This window comes from Carassius auratus, chromosome 46 (assembly GCF_003368295.1).
Source record: "Carassius auratus strain Wakin chromosome 46, ASM336829v1, whole genome shotgun sequence".
In the NCBI taxonomy this organism is placed as follows: domain Eukaryota; kingdom Metazoa; phylum Chordata; class Actinopteri; order Cypriniformes; family Cyprinidae; genus Carassius; species Carassius auratus.
The window spans coordinates 12,242,175-12,263,066 of NC_039288.1; the positions used below are offsets into that span (position 1 = coordinate 12,242,175).

At 37.0% G+C, this 20,892-nt stretch overlaps 2 protein-coding genes across 5 annotated transcripts in view; one reads left to right on the top strand and one right to left on the bottom strand.

The window, feature by feature from the left end:
* Window positions 1-724: 724 nt before the first annotated feature.
* LOC113064214 (protein phosphatase 1 regulatory subunit 3B-like) lies at window positions 725-4,630 on the bottom strand. Its single transcript, XM_026234854.1, has 2 exons — window positions 4,421-4,630; window positions 725-2,587 (listed from the first exon to the last, which is right to left on the bottom strand). Exon 2 carries the CDS (start codon window positions 2,554-2,556, stop codon window positions 1,675-1,677), a length of 882 nt encoding a protein of 293 aa, XP_026090639.1. The 5' UTR covers window positions 2,557-2,587; window positions 4,421-4,630; the 3' UTR covers window positions 725-1,674.
* Window positions 4,631-7,897: 3,267 nt separating this feature from the next.
* Window positions 7,898-20,892, top strand: part of LOC113064215 (tankyrase-1-like) — an 82,130-nt gene continuing 69,135 nt past the window's right edge. For 2 of the 4 annotated variants that reach the window (XM_026234855.1, XM_026234856.1), the window contains exons 1-3: window positions 7,898-8,382; window positions 9,555-9,779; window positions 17,094-17,189. In XM_026234855.1, the coding sequence (XP_026090640.1) occupies window positions 7,938-8,382; window positions 9,555-9,779; window positions 17,094-17,189 (766 nt within the window). In that variant the 5' untranslated portion in view covers window positions 7,898-7,937. The remainder of the gene's footprint in view (window positions 8,383-9,554; window positions 9,780-17,093; window positions 17,190-20,892) is intronic. The other 2 variants (XM_026234857.1, XM_026234859.1) reach the window with 1 other exon arrangement.

The following is a 20,892-nucleotide window of genomic DNA, read 5'->3' on the forward strand; positions in this document are numbered from 1 at the left end:
AGAGGTTGGACTATTGTAATGCCCTATACTTGGGTTTGAATGCATCACTCATAGCTCGCCCTTCAGTATGTTCAGAATGCTGCTGCTAGGCTTTTAACTGGCACTAAGAAGAGGGATCACATAAAACCTGTTTTAATTTCTTTACACTGGCTTCCAGAGTTATATAGGATAGAATATAAGGTCCTGATCATTGTGTATAAGGTCTTACATCAACAGGCTCCTGACAATATCATAGCTATGTTGAGCCCATACAAAACCTCTCGCTCTTTGAGAGCAAATGAGCATATGTTGTTGACTGTTCCGCGATCACGGTTGAGGAGGAGTGGAGATCGTGCATTCTCTGTGGCAGCTCCTGTGTTATGGAACAGGCTACCGTTATCTTTGAAATCGGCTCCCTCTTTGGGTAGTTTTAAAGGACAATTGAAGACTTTCCCTTTTTCTAAGGCTTTAGCTGTATGATTAGTTGTTTTCTTGTGTTACTGTGTATGGTATTTTTATACTTTTATCTAATTGTTAGTTTGATGTGTTTTATGATTATACTTTTTATGACTTATATAATGATTTCTACCATAAAGCACTTTGGTCCATTGTTATGGTGTTGAAAGTGCTATACAAATATATGTTGATTGATTGACAAATTGAAGAATCAACATCAATGGGTGTTGACATGACACTATAGGACATGATGTCCTCTTTCTACTTCTACAGAGATAAGTCAGATAAGTCTTATTTGCTCCAATACTTTATTTGAAATTTTCAGTGATTATGAACATTTAAAACATTGCATTGAAATGCAAATAATGAACATACCTCATACCATTGAAAGAACTTGAACAATGTCTTTAAAGTGGTTCTGACTAACCTGTATTCACACTCGAACAATGCTATTTAAAATGGGTGACAAAAAATTAAATGACAAATTAAAGTGAATACATTACCTCGAAAAAATGATACGCTTTACATTAACTTAAATCGCTAATATCATAATCCTGTTGTGCAGTCAATCATAGTGAGAATCAGTCACAGTCAATTAAAATACAGAAATGTAAATACTTTAAGAGTTTTACATTAAAAATGAGCTGTTCAGGGAAGAAATCAAATATGAAAATATGCATACGTATATCCAGTTCAACTCTGGTCTCACATCTTTTGGGAAAAACACATTTTGGGTCATTCTGTCTTTGCTTTTAGCAAGGTTTTTCAGATCAAAACCATTTGTTGTTCTCAAGAAAGAAGTTAATTTGAACTGAACATGATTTACAGTTTAGCATATACTGGCCTGCAGATTTACTTACACTTAATTAACACTGTATCATTTTATAAAGGTCCATGCAAACCCCAAATCAACCTTGAGAACCTTCACTACCCTGCACAGAAACTAGCATCAATGTCATCAAATTTGACAGACACTTGAAAAATAAACAAATTTACCCTCATAATTATTCGTATAGCACCATGAACAGTATTTTTTAAAAACATAACATCCTTTTGAAAATATAATCCAATATTATTGAAAATAAACATCTCCAAGTGTCCATATGACTTCAGAGTCCAACAGGTCCTTGTTCAAAGAACAACGTCAAAGTTGCTGTGTTTATTTTATTTTTTTAAGAGGCATTCATCACAATGTCTGATGGATATGCGAGCAGGATAAACTTCCCCGAAAGCAGATTTTCAGTAATACGGACCAATGTCTTCATATCCAGCATAGTTTGGCCAATTGGGAATGATTCCACGAGAGCACCTGGGGCTGCCGTACCGGTCAAAATGAAAGTCCCAATCGCACACACCATATCGCTGATCCTCACCGATCAAGTCATTTGAATTCTTCTTTAGTGCTGATTGAACGATTCTGTAATTCTGTCCTTGGTTGTTGTCCCAGAGCATTACGCCATTGACGTCATAGCAAATGGCAAACTCGATGCGTTCGTGTGGAGGCACCTGATCAGGCAAAGTAGCTTCGAATGAAAAGGTGTCACGGTTTGAGGCGGTGTAAGTGTCCTTTACGTACTGGCATTCTATTTCCGTGTGACTTTTCCAAGTGTCAAACGTAATGCGAAGCTTAACGGACTTCTCAAAGGAAAGGTTTTTGACTTTAACTGTGCCTGCTACAGATTTTTCCTTAAGCATGCAGTGTTCGAGGCAGATGTTTTCATTTTCTATACGCTGACGAAACTTTAAGTAGTCTGCCGACGGCTGGTCAAAGTCGAGGGTTAACCTGTCCTTCCCTTCTGGCAGTGTCAGCGAAGAGCTAAAAAACTGCACAATGTTGGTTGGGATGTCAATGGGATCATCAAATTCAGAAAACATCTTCACCATCGTCAGTGCGAGGCCCTTGTGATCAGCAAAAGATACTTGTTTTTTGGCCCTGCCAGGTATCCCCATGGGTGCGCTGGCCCCATTCGCCTCTGAATGCTCCCTGGGAGAGCCAAAACGAAGTTTGGTACTTTGAAACTGCTGTAGACATGGTCTCAAGGGCCTGCTGTATTTAGACACCCTCGGGTTCAGGAACTCTTCATTCGTCAGATAAATTGGCATGGCGAGTTCAATCGGCATGGTGGGTGAATTGGGATGGCAGCCACGTGGACTGAAAAAAACAGAAATGCGTTTTAATAACTACATTAATACAGTGAGAAGGGTCTGTGAATGTTGGTTGAAAGCTGATGAATTCTTCGAATGTCTGACGAATTCAAATTTCACATTTGTACTTTAATATGGCACAGCATGAAATCCTTACTAAATACGCTGTATAAAATATTTAAATAATTATGCACAGCAAACGGGACTTAATATAGTCAAATAATTAGTAATAATAATAATAATAAATAGACTATGCAAAAGATTGTAGCAAGTCAAGCAAGTTTATCTAAACCGGAGGATGTATGTCAAGCAGCAAATTATGGTGAACCCAAAAAGACTGAACTTCTAAAGATATTGAGCATCCTCTGGTGTTCATAAATTATAAAACATTTTATTCAATTAAAAAAAAAAAAAAAAAAAAAAAAGAACTTGATTATCTGACAAATTCTAAGAGTCACTGAAAAGGGAAATTTTGTTTAGAAAAGACCTTAATTTTTAGAGTGCCAGGTAACACATCCTGTAGGCACACAGCACTGCAGAGTTTAGCTCCAGCTCTAATTAAACACACCTGAACCATCAAACCAATGTCTTTTCAAGTAATCCATGCTGGGTTTATCTAAAACCCTGATCAAACTCACCTACCTGCAGTTTTCTAGTGATCCTGAAGACCTTGATTAGCTTGTTCAGGAGAGTCTGAACAGGGTTGAAGCTAAACTATGCATTCCAAGATCTGAGCGAATCTGGAGTAGATGATGCAAGACTGTTTAATAATTATTAGTTTACAGGAAAATAATAATAATAACGTATAACATCTCATCTACAAGCTTTCATCTACATGAAAATCTGCTAGAAACTTCATGGCTGAGGAGATAAGGTGGGGTAACACTATTTTAAAGTGTACTTCTATTGGTGCCATATATAGATAGCATAATGGCCTATATTTGCTACAATAATTAAACTAACTTCTAAACCATACACCGGTATGTTTTTAGTTTGTTTTATCTATTTCTGAATTTGTTCTGTATTTCTTTCTAAATTCCCATTCATTGTTAAACTATTTAAACACTACATTCTGTGATTACTCACAATAAACTCATGCACACAGTTTAAAACGTCAAGCAGTGGGTTTGGTTGTAACAACAGCACTCTTTGTAATTTTACATTAATCTACACAATGTAAAAATAAGCAATACGTTTCAAAACAACTTTAATTTGTAGAAGGCAAATATGGGAATATAATTGTAAAAAATCTGAGACAAATATTCCTTTAAAAAAATCGTGTTACAACACTCATCTAACAGCTTGTATACATATAAAGTCAGGAACAAGGAAACATAGTACCGGTTTGTCTGTGTAAAGCGAGAGATAGATTTTCTTTAGAGTAAAACAGAAAATGGTGAGTTAAAATATCAGGCAATGGCAATCAGATTTAGAATCAAATGGTTTCGCAGCTGTTGCAGTTCATTTGCAGTTGCAAATTTAGCCCTGGTTCAAAATACCATCACGCTATAAACCACACTGCTGCCTTTGCTTCTGATAAACATCTCCTCTCTTAATCGTTGATTTTTTTTTAACCCCAACTTTATACAAGATTGCTTTCCTTTTCCATGTCTATTAAAATCTTTAAGCCTAATATCATCTGTTGCTCTGCATCATGCTCTTCCTGGTTTGTAGCCGTTTCCTTGGGCACGACCGTGTGTAATAAAAGTTTTCTCCCTCCCTTAAATAAAAAAAAAAAACTGCGTGTTTGAACACGAATCAGTTCAATGCAGAATTTGCAGTTCCTTCCTCGCGTGCGCTTTAAATTGACCGTAAGTTGAGGGCATATTTGAATGCATACCTGTGTTACGGCATTGGTTCTTCAGCAAGCCCAGTGTTTTCTGTTAATGAATGCAGCTTCGGCTCACTTGAGGAATACGCTCGCGCTGATGTGCGTCCGGCGGCATGTGCGAGTCTCCTAGCTGTACCGGCCGGCCCCATATTTACATTTTTGCCGAAGATCAGCCCGTGTTCACGTGAACTTCCTGTTTGGACCAATCATTGCAGGCTACAGGGGCATGCATGCGTCCATGTTGATCAATGGCATGTCACGTGACTTCTAGGACTGGGGGTCAGTAGGCCATGTCTGGACTGGAGGTCCCACTAAGTTTTAATAATATCCACCACTTTTCCTCCCATAAATATAAACCCACTAACTACATGTTTTCACATTGAACAGTGGATATATATAATTTTTCTCTCTCTTTTTTCTGTTCAGAGCATAATTCTAAGATAATTGTGTATCTGTGTTAATTTTTTGTGCATTGAAGCTGAAAATGCAAAGGAAAGCTGTTAAGCACTGTTGTCTTTGGAACAGGCACCCATGACACCCATGGTTGTTGTCTAGTTGTTTCATGTGACCTTTTATCGCTTTTTTTTTCAGTTCTATATCTATAAGTTTATATCTCTCTATTTTATGACAATTCGGAGGTGGAAAAAAGTTAAATTGCACGATATACATTCAGAATATAAATTTGCAATTGCAAGAAAAAAAGTCAGAAATGTACGATAAAAGTGTCAGTTGCCTTTTTAATTTTTAATTCCAAGAATTCTGAAAAAAAGTATGAATGCGGCAAATTATACATAAAAAATAAGATTAACATTGTTCCTTTGCATGTATTATTTTTTATATGTGTTTGACCATAATGGGATTGGGATGGGATTATATCACATAAAAACGAACACAAAAGCCTGAATACTTAATTTAATAAATGTACTATATATATATATATATATATATATATATATATATATATATATATATATATATATATATATATAATTATTATTATTATTATTTTTTTTTTTTTTTGCCAACTCATGTTTGTTTTGCTTCTTTTTTTATGAACAAATATTTACTATTTTATATTTAATTAAAATCCAAGCTCAAAGAATCATTCTTCATACAGGAGTCTTATGCTCAGTTTCAGTGTGGAGACATTAGGAGACTGCGGTATACCTGATCCTACTGCTGCCACAAGTGATGCACAGATGGTGTGGAAAATCCATAGATAAATCCAGATACAGAAAACCCAACACTGGAACATTATAGGGCCAAGAAAAAAACAGCCACAATCAGCAGAAAAGGAGAAGCTGTTTTAGGCACATGATTTATGAAATAGTGAACTAAAACAGACTGTAGAGAAGGTTATCAGGAGAACAACTGTTAAGGCTTGTTAATTCTGAATCAGTAAGAACACTGCTTATAAGATGACAAGAAGAGGTCAAATGAAGTCAAGCTGACACTGATTTGAATGATAATTCAAATAAATAGATAAATGGAATTATTGTGCTTGGAAAAGTATTTTCAGACAGGTTTAAAGCAATGGACACTTAAATGGCAGCTGATATGACACCGATGCAGACACATCAGTATATGTATAGTCAGTAATATGTATATTTTGGGGGTCATTTGTGAACCTCTGTGATTGACACTGCAGGGTGTCAAAACTCATTATGGAACCGCTATAGAACTTCCAGAGCATATGATCCCTTCCTGTATGAATGCATTTTTATATATATATATATATATATATATATATATATATATATATATATACATATTTAAAACAATTAAACACATTTCCCCCTAATAAATTATTAGCATAACAAATTAAGGTAAAAGATTAACTGAGAAATTAAACATGAGTCTGCATATTCTTTGAGTAGGTACTTTTACTCGATAATTAATTACTTCACAACTTTTAAAAAACATGCTCTGTGTATGAATAATAGTATGAAAGCAGTCGATATACTACATTGATCATGTTGACATTGTCGTGTGACCTACCAGTGTGAGTTGCATCACTCCCTTTCACAAATCCACTCCTGAGGCATTGTGGGAAAGAAAAGTGTCTATTATTAGATGTTGACTTAAGAATCTCACCAGAAGAAGAAGGTCATTTAGGTACTTTTTGCTTGTTTTTTTCTTCTTCTTCTTTTTATGAATACTGTGAATTTGGGTATACTACACTTTCACATATGATTTTCACATAGGGAGGAAGTACGCATATTCGGATGTAGTTAATGCATATGTTTCTTTATTTTTCAAAACGTAAACTTTCTGATTATTTTCAGGTTTAAATTAGATTTTTAAATTCAGATTTTCCGTTTGGTCTTTTGGACCGGGATGTGGATATAGATATTTTTTGAATAAATTACACTTTAGTACTCTTGAACATGAGGAGAAAATAAGATAGCTTTGTAAACATTAACGTTGGACTGTCGGCGAGATAAGAGTTCCATGATTCTGACGCAAATATTGTTATAATATAAAAGGCAACAGAAAAGCAGAACTTTATACTCAAGCACAAAAACTGTGAACGTTCATCCTTGGCTAGCGTTTCAGCTTGAGCAATCAAATATTTTCAAACAGCTGAGAAATAGAACTCTGATCCCAGAAGGTCATTACTTTCACTAGCCTAATTCAAGTTAAAACAAATGTTTACAGAGGGGGGATTTGCAGTTTTGTTTTGTCAATATTGAATCAGTGATGGTTGAGTTGCCCAATGAGGGTCTAGGGAATAAGTAACAATGTTTGTTATAAACAGCTGCTAATAGATCTAAGACTTTGACCCATGATTTTTGATTCGATATTGTAAACAGAAGTATGCCAATCTGATAAAGACAAATGGTTTACGTGCTTGATGAATCATACAACTATTATATTCCTTCAGAATTCCTTTTTTGAGTCACAGATTTTATTTTATTCATAATTGAAAAATACGCTCTATGTGAACTAATCCCTGCTGTAAATAATAATAATAATACAGATTAAGATGGTTTCTGATTTGAGCAGTTTTGGTTGATATCAGAGGACTGGTTTTAGAAGGGTTTAGGCTCTTTTTAACCAGGCTGGCTTTGGAAGACCAGCTCTAGGACCAGCAAACCAACTTAGACTAGTTTAAATATTTGTTTGTTTTCTTCAGCAGAAACAAGCCATCAATAATAATAATAGCGTGAATGTATAAAAATATGATAAACTGTTTAATTTGGATTTTTTTGTTTTTTTTACATTTTGATTTCATAATATTGTTTATATGTAGGCAGATTTCCAGAAGCACTTTTGCATTTGTTTGTAATTTAACTCAATTATATTCGGAACAAAATTCTGTCTGAATTTTTATTTCTTATTTATGATACCATGCTTCCCCTGATTTTTGCTGCCGGAAACTGTGATTACCATGGTAATAAGACACAGATAGCCACAAAAATGTTTGACCGTTTTGGTCATTTGCAAGCGGAAGTTTTACTATGACACTTCCCGGAAGTTCTCCCCAACTGTTTTGGCTGCCAGAGGGGGATTTGAGTGTGTGAAAATGGCGACGTCTCGTCGCCCTTCCCAGCAGCAACAACAACAAAACTTATCCTCCCCACCAAGACCCGACCCCAGTCCCCTCACGCCTCAAGAATCACCCTCAGACACCGGCGGCTCTGCGGCTGGTGGGGAGCCGGAAAGCATCGGGGATCCGGAGATTGCTGCAGAAATCCCCGCTCCGCTCCTCAGCACCAGCAGCAGCAGCTCCAGCTCCAGCAGCACTAGCTCGCCTACCACCGGCGGGGGCAGTAGTGCGGTCTCCACTCCCGACTCCGGTAGTGCCAGTCCTGGAGACAGCGTCTGCGGCACGAGTGGGGCTTTCAGGGAGCTGTTTGAGGCCTGCAGGAATGGGGACGTTTCTCGAGTGAAGAAGCTGGTGGATTCGGCCAATGTAAACGCAAAGGACATGGCCGGGCGCAAGTCGACCCCGCTTCACTTCGCTGCAGGTAAATACAAACATATAAATGTTTGCGATCAATCTCGATATGGAAATCATCCAGGTAGACGGTTTAAGTCACTAAATAAACAGTTTGATGGGGTTAAAGGAAAACAGGTGAAAGGGAATAAAGTAAGTTAGAATTCGGCCAAGTTGGCCAACAGGACAATCATGCTTCTGGTTCTGTCTAGTAGAAAGTTAACCACTCCGCCAGCTAAATCGGTCTGCTCATGTTTGTTTTCGTTTGCCGCGTTGCCGTAACTGAATAAAGTTCAACATACAGGCTGAATGAACCGCACTGCACCGCGAGGTGATCGATAAAAGTTACAAACATCGCAATAAAGTTACAGTTTGTCCCCGAATATCCTGAATTAATGTTTACTTTCGTTCGCATAATTGTATAATAAACTGAAACCGGACCCTCTCACGTTACTTGTGACCTTACAGAGCTGCCAAAATACTAAACGCAAAACATAAATGTAGTAAATGCCACAAAATCAGTTTTCCAATTTAATAATAATAATAATAATGTTGAATTTAACTATATGCGTGCTCATTCTTAATTTTATGCTCTTTGTAAATGCAACCACTACAGAACAATTTTTAATAGTCCTAATCCAATAATCACAAATGGCTGGATATTTTTAAAGATATAAAAAATTCTGGATGTTAGTCCACGTGTGGTTATTTAGAGGCTGTTTTTAAACAAATTAAGGAGCTATTTGGGTCCCGCCCCAAGTTCCTGTTGCAGTAGGAAATATGTCCACAGAGAAAGGAAAACTGTACTTGCTAAACATATATTATTTGAAATGTACACTGATAGATTTCTTGCTGGAATAAGCATGCCATCGAATGTTATTTGCCTCTTTGGGATGCTTATAGTGCATGCATTATATCAATAAAATTATTGAATGATCCTTGTATGCACATATTAATGGTCTATTGTGGGAAACCGGTTTATTTTCTTCCTCTTCATGTCCAATAGTATTCTCAGTCTGTAACCAGAACAAACCAAAATAAAGCATTATCTGCTGAAACAGGTTCTCATATCATGACTAAAATCATAGATAAGATTTGACAGTCAATGGAAAGAACAGCAGCACAAGTGTAAAATTTGTTTCTTGCTAGACGTGACTGATATGCATGTTGAAAACTTGATTAACTGACATTTTTGTCTCGCAGGTTTTGGAAGGAAAGACGTTGTGGAACATCTCCTGCAGACGGGGGCAAACGTGCACGCAAGAGATGATGGAGGTTTGATCCCACTGCACAACGCCTGTTCCTTTGGTCACGCAGAGGTTGTCAGCTTGTTGCTTTGTCAAGGCGCCGATCCCAATGCCAGAGACAACTGGAATTACACTCCTCTCCATGAAGCCGCCATCAAGGGCAAAATTGACGTATGCATCGGTAAGCCCCTATTCTTCTGTCTCTTCTACATTGATAACTATAGTATATCATCGGAAATCCTGAAACATGTTTCTGGATTTGAAAGTGTTGGTTTAGATTCGATGGGTAACATGTCAGCATCGTAGATTGAGGAGACGAATGGTACAATCTCGCCTTAGTGAATTCTGAAGATGCATGACTTTAATTCTTCCTGTGTTTTTGCCTGAGGAACAGTTCTCGATATGGGTTAACCATGTGGCATTTTTCTTGATTAGCCACGGTGACTGACGCTATTACACAGCTCTCAGTCATTAATCAGATCTTTACTGCTTGGTATTCATGAGAAAATTTTACATTGCATTTGAGGGTTGAAGAGAGTGGCGATGGAATGTGGTTAAACATTTCAGTCCTCTGTTTCATGCAGTACATTGGGAAGATCAAAAGATTGAAATAGATGTTCTCTGGCTTTTATCTTTGCACTTATTCATCAGAAAATTTACTTTGGAGAGCTTTAGACAGGCTGAGTCATTCCATGTACAAGTAGACCTCCAATTTTTATACATCAGTCTAGAGTGGAGTAGTCATGCTGGAAATAAAACTTCTGTCCTTGAGATATTTTTGATTCAGTATTGATCACGACATTGTGCAAGTTAGTTCAAATTGTAGATTTATGCTGATGCATCCAGAGCAATAGAGATTTGTTTTTTGTTGTTGTCCATTGCTTTAGTTTAAAGCATAGCAGGCAACTTCTGTTCAATGTGTCGTTTGTTGTCGTCATCTCTGGTTGACGCCCTAATTGTTCATAATCCCCAGGCTTGGTTGGTTTTTGATAGAGTCAGTAACTAAAAGACCAAAATAAACACTTAGCTTTACCAGGATGTTTGCACATGCCTCAACCAGAAGGTGTGTTTCGATTCAGACAGGACATATGGCCACTTTATATTCTATTACCATGCAATGGAACAGTGGAACGCTTTTGCATTGCTTTTTGATGTTTATATATATTTTTTAATGCAAAATACAGACAGACATTGTTGTTTACATACCACAATTTTTTCAGCATTTTGTGCATGAGCACCACGTTTTAAAAATGTGTATTAGTTCCACTATTTATTTGTAAACATTAATAGCTAAGGAGGTTTTACACACACACACACACACATGTCTGGTCAGCTATATTTGTGGGGACTCTCCATAGGTGTAATGGTTACAGTTTAGGTCCCCACTGTGACATGAGTCCCCATGAGTCTGTGTGTATTCAGGTTTAAGTCCCCACCAGAATAGAAAAACAAGTACACACACACACACACACACACACGTGTATATATATATATATACATATATATAAATAACGTTTATATATAATATACCATAAATAAATTAAACTGTATAACAGTTTCACTGCAATTCATGTTATTATGATAGAATTAAATAAGTATAAAAATAATACATATACACTTATCTGTACATAGTAAATGCAGTTATTTTTAAGCAGTTGATGACATCCTATCTTAAAGGTGATTTAGCCAAAAAAAAACAACAACAATAATAACGTTACCACTGTAATATGTCTTGCAATAACCGTGTGTGACCCTCTTGTTCAATATTCTCTGGGTCTTAATCTGGCTCAAATTGATATGGACGCCATCCTTAACTAAACCCGAGCAGACAGAGGAACTTGCTGCTCTGTTCTTTATGATGGTTTTTCTAAAAATATATCCTGTTCATGAAATAAGAAATATCCCGATATATCGTCTTGCTTATATTATCACATGTGTGTCGCAACCCCTTGTACCATGATGTGTATCGTATCACCAGATTCTTGCCGATACACAGCCCTAGCTGCATTTGTTTTGGCAGAATTTTAAAGCTGCTAATAGGGCTGCAACAACTAATCCATAAAATTACAGCACTGAATAATTCATTTCTATGGACAAAATGCATCTACAAATATTGGAGGAAACAGAATGAGCTCCTGCAGGAGCCCCTTTTATTTTCATCCTTTTGGTACCCAACAAGTGTTGTCACTAGGGATGCATTGATCCGATACTCGGGATCGGTATCGGCTCCGATACTGGCATTTTCTGCGGATCCGGTTTTGGTCAGACAAGATTGATCCAAGATTAATATTGAAGTCATTAAATTCAAGTCTGAATAAACTCTTCTTTCCGCTGCGGCTGTCTGTCATCCTCCATTCAGGAATCAAACTGCGTGTTGCTTTCGGATACTACAGTCAAAAAGATAAAACTCTCTTTAAGAGCGCACATAACTGAGGTTTAAAACAGTTATGAGAAAGAAAAGGCTCATTAAACTAACGCACATATTTAATACACTACTTATCAATATCTCTTCCCTTTGTACTTGTGATGTCATAAATGATTGTTTTCATTTGTTATTTTTCATTAAAATGAATTTGTTTATATATGCCGTATTTTTCAGACTATAAGTCGCACCCGAGTATAAGTCGCATCAGTCCAAAAATACGTCATCATGAGGAAAAAAACATGTAAGTCGCACTGGACTATAAGTTGCATTTATTTAGAACCTAGAACCAAGAGAAAACATTACCGTCTACAGCCGCGAGAGGGCGCTCTATGTCTTCAGTGTAGACTACAGGAGCACTGAGCAGCATAGAGTGCCCTCTCGCGGCTGTAGACAGTAATGTTTTCTCTTGGTTCATTTCTCTCTGTTCATGTCAAATTAATTTTGATAAATAAGTCGCACCTGACTATAAGTCACAGGACCAGGATCACGCAACTGACACGCAGCAGAAACGCCACGCTCACGCCATGCAGCCAGTGTGTCACTGGCCTTAGAATCAGCTGCAGGGCGGGATTAGCGCTGAACGGGGAGACTTCCGCTACTTAATATGTTCGTTTGGAAACAAGAAAATGAACCTATGTTCCACACACAAAATATTGCATTCGGTCATTCCGTACACATGTGCACCGTTCCGAAAGCCCTGTACCAAAACGGTCCGGTACGAATACACATACCGTTAAACCCCTAGTAGATTGTGTTTAACACACAAAAGAGTGATGATCAGGTCAACACAGAGAAGTATAAAAATGTTACATTGTTAAAAAAAAAACTGCGATTGGATCGGTATAGGCAGATACTCAGAATGTTGGGTATTGGATCGGTTCTGAAAAAATGGTATCGTTGCATCCCTAGTTGTCACCTTTTCCCTTTGTTCATGATGAATAAATAATTAGCATTCTCTTTGCTAATTATTGCTGCTGGTCCCCACTCATTAATTTCTCTGTCCATCAGCCCAAAGCTGCAGGGGGCAGCATGAAATTTAAGGTCAGGTTGTCATTCCTTACCTCAAATAACGATAATGGTGACGGAATGTTTTAATTTGTATTTCTACCTCTCCACCTCATTCCTGACTTTTTTACCGAACGAACAAGTGTGATCTCCCCACATTCATAGCCTTGGTCTGTAGCCATTCACTCTTCTTTTCCAATGTGGCTAATCATTATTGCGCACGTAAGGGATGAAATTAAAAATCAATAAATCAAATAATCACAAACGTCTCCGGCGCACACCTTCAATCCCGGATAATGTGTATGTGCCCGTCTCTGTGTTTGCAAGCCCCGCGAGTCAATTCTTCCATTCCCTTCTGGGTTTATCAAATTGCTAATGATTTCACTTGGCACTAATAGCCGTTTTCACCGTTGTCTAAGTATGTCAAGAAACTTAATGAATGGCAGCCTGCAGAGATGGCTGTGTCTGATACATGCGTGTTTGCAAGACTCTCTGAACGCTGTCAGAACAGCAGGGATTTGTACATGGTTATGCATTAACCCAAGCACCCATGTTCTATCTGAAGCGCTCAGTGTTCAGTGTCTGGTCGTAATTACCTTACTCTTCTGATCACACTCCTACCATCAATTACTGTGCATGGGCGGCCGTTGTTTATTCAGAAGGTCCTCATGACCAACTGTAGGTCTCGCCATCTGCTTTACAGCTGCAGTTGGTTCTGGGGTTCTTTCATTTGTATTCTGTGCACACATTTTCATGTTTATTTCAGGGTCAATGACATTAAAGATTGTACATGATAAGGAAAGGAACAAAATAAATCTATTATATACCACATTCTGTGGATGTACTTTGTTTCTTTGTTTTTCTGTGGATGTACTTTGTTTTTTTGGTTATTCTGTTTTCAGTTTATTGGGAAGTCATTTTTAAAGGTTATGTAAAAAGTAATAACATTGTTTACACATGTTGAATAAATGTTTTCACATCTTAATCATTATTAAAAAAAAGCATTTTCCAGGGTCAGTAAGGTTGTCTATGATAAAGATAGAAAGAAAATGAAGCGGTCCATTTAAAATACATGTACCAGGCTGAGAGCATACACATCCTAAACATTAAAAAATGTAAAATTTATGTAAAAATGTAAGATTTGCACCACTTAAATCAAAAAGACAAATTATCTGGTATTTTATGATGCCAAATTTACAGAAGTGCTTCTGAAGTGGCATTTAAGTGACAATGATATACTTTGATACAAGGGACTGAGGTGGGTCTGAGCAGGCATAATTGAGTCTGGCTTTGATGTGCCATTGTGTCTTTTACACTGAATTTTGAGCAGGTACAGAACAGCCTAAACTTGACTCTGTTAAGGTAGCTGTTTCCATTGCAACAAGGCTCTTTTTTTGTTATTATATCAGTACAGTTGTATCACACTGACATTTATGCTCCCTGAAAAGTATCAAAATAAACTTTAAGAAACAAATTAAACCAATGCAATGTATTTTTGAATAAATTAATAGATCAGGACAAAAAACGCTTCAGAATGTGTAAGCATGCAGACAACATACTGTAACAGACAACATACTGGATCGCAGAGGTTACAATGATGTCCCCTCGGTGCCTGTCGCCTGATGGATCGGCAAGCTGTCATAAGGACGCCAACGAAATGTATTCACCGCATTGCCGTCACCCTTCAAACACTTCCGAACCTCTGTGCCCACCCACCCCACAGCAGCCCACTGCTCAAATGCTTTCATGACACCAGTGTATGCAAATATGGTCTCCGTGGGGCCTTTAGTGCATATTAATTTGACTGAGAGGGTTGATGGTAGCTGTATCTTCCCACTTAACTAAACCGTTTTCCTCAGCTTGTGTTTTTCCTCATCAAACCCCGAGTCCTCCCTTGATGCAGTGGTGTATTTCACACGGGTTTAATGCTTGTCAAAACTGTGTTTTTGTGATGAGAAATGGATGACCTATGAGTCACTGGCATAGCAGTAGCATCACAATCATACTCACGCAACGCAAGATTGCTCTCCTTTTTTTAGGTACACATACTTCTTTGCCAGGATTTATGAACCAATCCAAACAAAACACTTGTTTTTTTCCCCTCAGGCTTTAAAGATTTAATAGTATTGTTTTGAGTATAGCTTTCTTGCAAAGCTTATGCTTCATTGTATTAGCCTGTCCCAGATGACATGATGGTCAAATACACTCTTTCAAAAGTTTGTCGATATGATTAAAAAAAAAGTTTTTGAAAGAAGTCTATTATTATAATTATAAATTATTATTATAATTAAAAAAATTATAATTATTATAATTTAAAATGCAATTAGTTCCTGTGATTGCAAAGCAACATTTTCAGCAACCATTACTCGAGTCTTCAGTGTCACATGATGCTTTAACGGAACACTGAAAATAGGCTCATTTCAAACTCCCCTAGAGTTAAACAGTTGAATTTTACAGTTTCTAATCCATTCAGTCAATCTCCGGGTCTGGCGGTAGCACTTTTAGCTTAACTTAGCATAGAACATTGAATCTGATTAGAGCATTAGCATTTTGCTCAAAAATGACCAAAGAGTTTCTATATTTTTTCTATTTAAAATTGACTCTGCTGTAGCTACATCGTTCAGTAGAACAATTTATCAGTAATAGATATCGTATATAAAATATATTTTTTTCAATGTCTTTACAGTCACTTTTTCTCAGTTTAATGCATCAATTCTGAAAGATTAAAAAAAAATTAACTTTTTTGTTTTTGTAGACTTATTTCTAGATTTTTAAATTATGATTATTATTATTATCATAACCATTTCATAATAATTTATTATTAATATATTTATTTATTTGCTGTAGCGCTGTAATTATATTGCAGTTCCTTAGCATCATTTTTTCTTTCAGAGAAGATGGGCCATGATGGTTGACACTGTATAACAAGCAAGATGTCAATTAGTGAGGTCAACTATTGTATGATATTATTTCATGTATTTGTTTATATATTTAGCAGCGGTACATTAAATAGCAAAAATGTTAATTCTGCATTTTCACACCGCTATGTTGTCCCAAACCTATATGATTTTATTTCTTCAGTTGCACATAGATATTTTTTTTTAATATTATTTAGTGTAGTGTTGTTTTTCAATGGTCACCAAAACAGAAAAAGCATTTTTCTGTGTGTGTTTCGCAGAAGAAAGTCATGCAGGTTTGGAATGACATAAAGGTGATTTAAATAACAGAATTTTCATGTTTGGGTGAACTTTTTAAGAAAACTATTTTTAATCTCGTTTTAAGGAACTGGTTGAGGTAAGCAATTAATTGTATTCTATAAAAGAAATGCCTCCATTTACATTAAATTGTCCCTGCACATATAAATTGAAAACTGGGTCCAGGTGATCCCAAAATCAGCCTAATTATGCACGTCTTCCAGAAGACTAGTTGATTATGAAACCATGTTGTTTTGCACATCACTAGCCCAAAGCTCCTGGATGCTCCCAAAGATTTGAAGCATGGAGATGCTCATTTTTAAGAAGAGTTATTTGTAGTTCCTCTCTGATGCCACAGATGTGTGTGGAAGTATTAGTGAATGGACAGGGTTAGTAGAGGAAGGGGACACGCACGTTAGCCTGTGTACACGCGTACGTTGTTGTACAGAGAGAGAGAGGCGAGGATTGGAGACAGTTGATAGACGCTGCTTGCTCTAGGTGCTCTGCGTTACTTGGGTCTCAGTAGCAGAGCGCCAGCCAATGGCTCTCTCCATCTCTGTTCCTTTCTCTCAGGGGACAGTGGAGAGGATCGGAAAACATGCTTAGATATTCCTCTCTCACACCCGAGTTTCTGTCACATGCCCGGAGTCGGACTCTCTCTCAGTAACATGGGCTTTTTTCCTCCGTCTCACTGCAGTGTGTGTTTTTCCGTGCGGGCTGTTTTCGCTGCTGCTCTTGGTGCGCTGGTGCGCGATGTGTGTTTATGTCTGCACCATGCCGAGGCAATCGCTCCCAGTCAGCGGTGCGAACGGCCCCAGCAGCAGCCTCTGCCTGCCTGAGTTACGATACTGCTTGTGTTTCCCCTGCACAGTTCTGCTCCAGCACAACGCCGATCCCAACATCCGCAACACCGACGGCAAGTCTGCCCTGGACCTGGCTGACCCGTCCGCTAAAGCTGTTCTCACCGGTGAGTGCTGCAACCTCATCTTCTGCTTTCCTTTCTTTTTTATCAGTGTTGTTGTCTTTGATCTTCTGCAGTTTGTTCCTGTATGATACTACATCTATACAGCTTTGAAATGGAGCAGCATTGTTATGCATCTGTATCTCCACATTAAGTGTGTTTATGTGCACTGAGACTGTTGTTGTCCTTGAGCACTTTCTGCCTGCGTGCTCTCTCTGTAGTAGGGATGGGCGACTATATTGAATATCCAGGATATATTCGTGATCGTTTAAAAATAAAGATACATTGTGAGGGTTTTAATGGACTGTGTTGGTAATAGTTTTGCGCCGTTCTTAGCGCGAAACATTGCTAGAGTTACGTATGATTAATTACTATGTTGTGAGTTGATTTAAAACTCTGATTCAACAATTTATGAATCAGACAAATCTATGTATATTTGGAAAAGGTATTTGTTGATAATTATGGCTGTTTATTATTGATAGGCAAATGTATTCGCTAGGCCGTATTTGGCCTGAAAACAATGTCGACATTGCAGACTATCGGAATCTCGCCAATTAATTCATAATTTAACTTTGCGCAGCCTTTTTTCCCCATGTTTAATAGTTTAATAGGTTGCTTTGAAATATTTTGAGTAAATATTGTGTTAAAATTATTAATATTATTATTATTTTTTTTTTCAGCAAGTTTGCACGTACCGTATTGCTATCATTAATTTGGTTGGCCCATGTGTTCTAATTAAAAACTGAATTATTTTGAGTGCATTTTATTTCTTGATTTAAACATTGAATTTAATTGGCTATTCCTTTTTAAAATATCTATTCATTTATTTTATTTTTTTATATATACATAATCACTTTTAGGCTTAGTACTCCTGCCACTCAGCCCCACAATTTGTATTGTTTGGGAGCAGAGATTCCTGTAGAATCATCAGGCTGTAGTGATCTATTACATGGTCCTCTTAGACATATTCTGATTGTGTTTACACTTAGTTGCATCATTTCCTATTTGGTAAATACATGAGTTACAAAAGGGATGTAGAAAGCATTTCGTCAGCTTAGTAATACTCCGAACTGACAGCACGTTTTGCTGCCAACAAGCAACATATTAATAATCTAAAGAACATTTTTGAGAGCAGAAGAGTGACATTTTAATACTAGCATATACTAGTAGTAAAACTTTGCTCTTCAGCTCTCAAAAGTGATCTTTAGATTATTAATATGTGCTTCACACAAATAAAAAGCTGGGTTCATTTGCAGCAAAATTATTTGGGGAACCCAAATTATTGTTCTACACTCTTAAAAATAAATTAGAAAATATATTCGAAATCCATTTGCCATGCCACTTTGTTTTTCTATCCACTTTTCAATCTAATAAATCAGGATTAAGTTGATAATGTATAATTGGCAGCTCCTGGTGTGAGTGACAGAGGTGATGTGTTTGGTTTTGTGTGTATAAATAGAGCAGGAGGCAGAGCTCTAGTCTCTCGAGTATTTCAGATAATTGTTATAGATCCGCTTTTCCTGCCCGGCTACCTGACCCTGCCTGTCGAGCCTCCAATCATCTGTCTAGAAATATTGAAGAGCAGTATTAATTTCATTCTTCATCATGGTTGGCTAGCTATATCACACCAGACTACACAACATAGAGCTTTTTCATTTTTAACCAGCCTAGCCTCTGATTACTAACTGAAATATTCACTTAGAAGCTGAGCAATGTGAACAGAGTTATTCCCGTTTTTGTTTATTAGCTTGAGGCGAATTCCTCTCCTCTCACTTTCGTTCTGCTAATTTGAATGTTGCTTGCACAAATTACATTGCGAATTAACCGTTTTGCATCGTGGTTGCCAAAAGGCGAGACGTGAGAGGTCTAATGCCGTCCAACCATCTGTAAGCGTAGCTACTTTTTCTTCAAACTGTTTCAGAATTAAGCTCTGGGCACATCTTGTTGTTACAGCTTAATGATCGCGCATATTAACACGTCCGGGCCAGTTTAGTTGTACGATTGGCTATTTATTGCATTTTTTTCCAAGGAGTTTGGTGCTGTGAAGCTACTTATCAGCTGCTTAATTTGTTCGAGCATCCTGTTTGGTTATGTTTTCATATGGAGGAGTATTATTATCTATTTCAATAAACAATTCCAATTGTCTGTTGCAAGGGATTTTGAAAGTCAGCACACACTGTAGCTACTAAAAATTGATTTTGAACCTCCCTTGTGTATTTAGGCTATATCAGTTATGGGAGTCGCTTGAATGTGGCAAGAGTTTTTTGCGCAGTCACCAGAGGGGTGCTTGGTAAACATTATAGTTCAGACTTGTTTATTTATGAGGAAAGAGATCAATTGGTGTAAACATGTCTCGGCTTTGGTCTTGTGTTGTGGGTCTGGATAATGATAAGGCAGCCATGACAAAACACACACTAACAGGAGCAACACACAGACTCTCAAAACACTGAGATAAGAACATCTTTCCCATCCTGCTGTGGATATTGAAATGTCATCTTATTCTTCAGATTTTAGGAGTATAATGGATGAATGAATGAATGAATAAGTAATTTAAAAAGAGAATGCCTAATCATTACTTGCTGTGTTGTTCAACAGCACAAAAGTTTAGGGTCAGATTAGATTTTTTTGTATTAAAAAAATAAAGCTTTTATTAAGCAAGGACACATTAAATTGATCAAAAGTGACAGTAAAGGCATTTATATTTAAATAAAAAATTTTATTTTCAATAAATGATCTTCTTTTTTTAGTATCAATTTAGATTAGGGATCACACATTAACAATATTACAGTTTTTACCTTTTTTTTTCCGATCAAATCAAAACATTTATCTTAATATGATACATGGAATACTGTTTTTATCCTTTAAAGACCCAGAGTTCAGGGACCAAAAAGCTAGATTTTCTAAGCAACACCTAATAATGGCTTTCATTAGGGTTATTTCAATGATTGTTAAAGCTTTACAGATAATTATCTAAAGTGATAGTAAGAAATGTCATTATTAGGATTCATTGCTTCCTATGTTGCCTTCATGGCTCCCTGGTTGAAAATGCTGGCTTTCAGAGAACACCAAAGTAAATGGTTTGATTCATGCTTATTTTTGACACATAAATAGCACCCATTTGAAGACATCGCCTTTATAGAACGACAGATTTTGAGGGACCTTGAGCTTGATTTTGATCATGTGGTAATGCCTCTGCCATCATATGATGTCCTTACAAAGACAGAATGTTCCTTTAAGTTACGTTTGACACACTTGCACTATAGCTTTTCTGAAATGATTAATTACTACGGTAGTACCGCACACGGCGTTCCACACTGATTCATTCTGTTTCTGCAAGTCTTTGTTTATTTAAATGCTAATGGATTTCTGAATCATGAGCCTGTTTTATTCTTGCCATAACACTACTATTAACTCAATTTTATATGCAAATGTTTAATTTTATAATGTATTTGTGAACCGCACACTTTAGCTGGGGGTTTTATGAGTGTCTGTGATTTCTGTGGGCTAGTCTGAAACAAAAAGTGCAGGAATTGCACAAAACGTGCCAGTGTAGAACAGCAAATATTTCTGGCAGAACACTACTATCTTAGGTGCTGTTAAAGGGATAGTTCACCCAAAAATGAAAATTGTATGTTTATCTGCTTACCCCCAGGGCATGCAAGATATAGGTGACTTTGTTTCTTGAGTAGAACACAAACAAAGATTTTTG

Excerpts from the sequence above, each read along its gene's own strand:
- LOC113064214 (XM_026234854.1), bottom strand. The coding sequence starts at position 2,556 with ATGCCGATTGAACTCGCCATGCCAATTTATCTGACGAATGAAGAGTTC.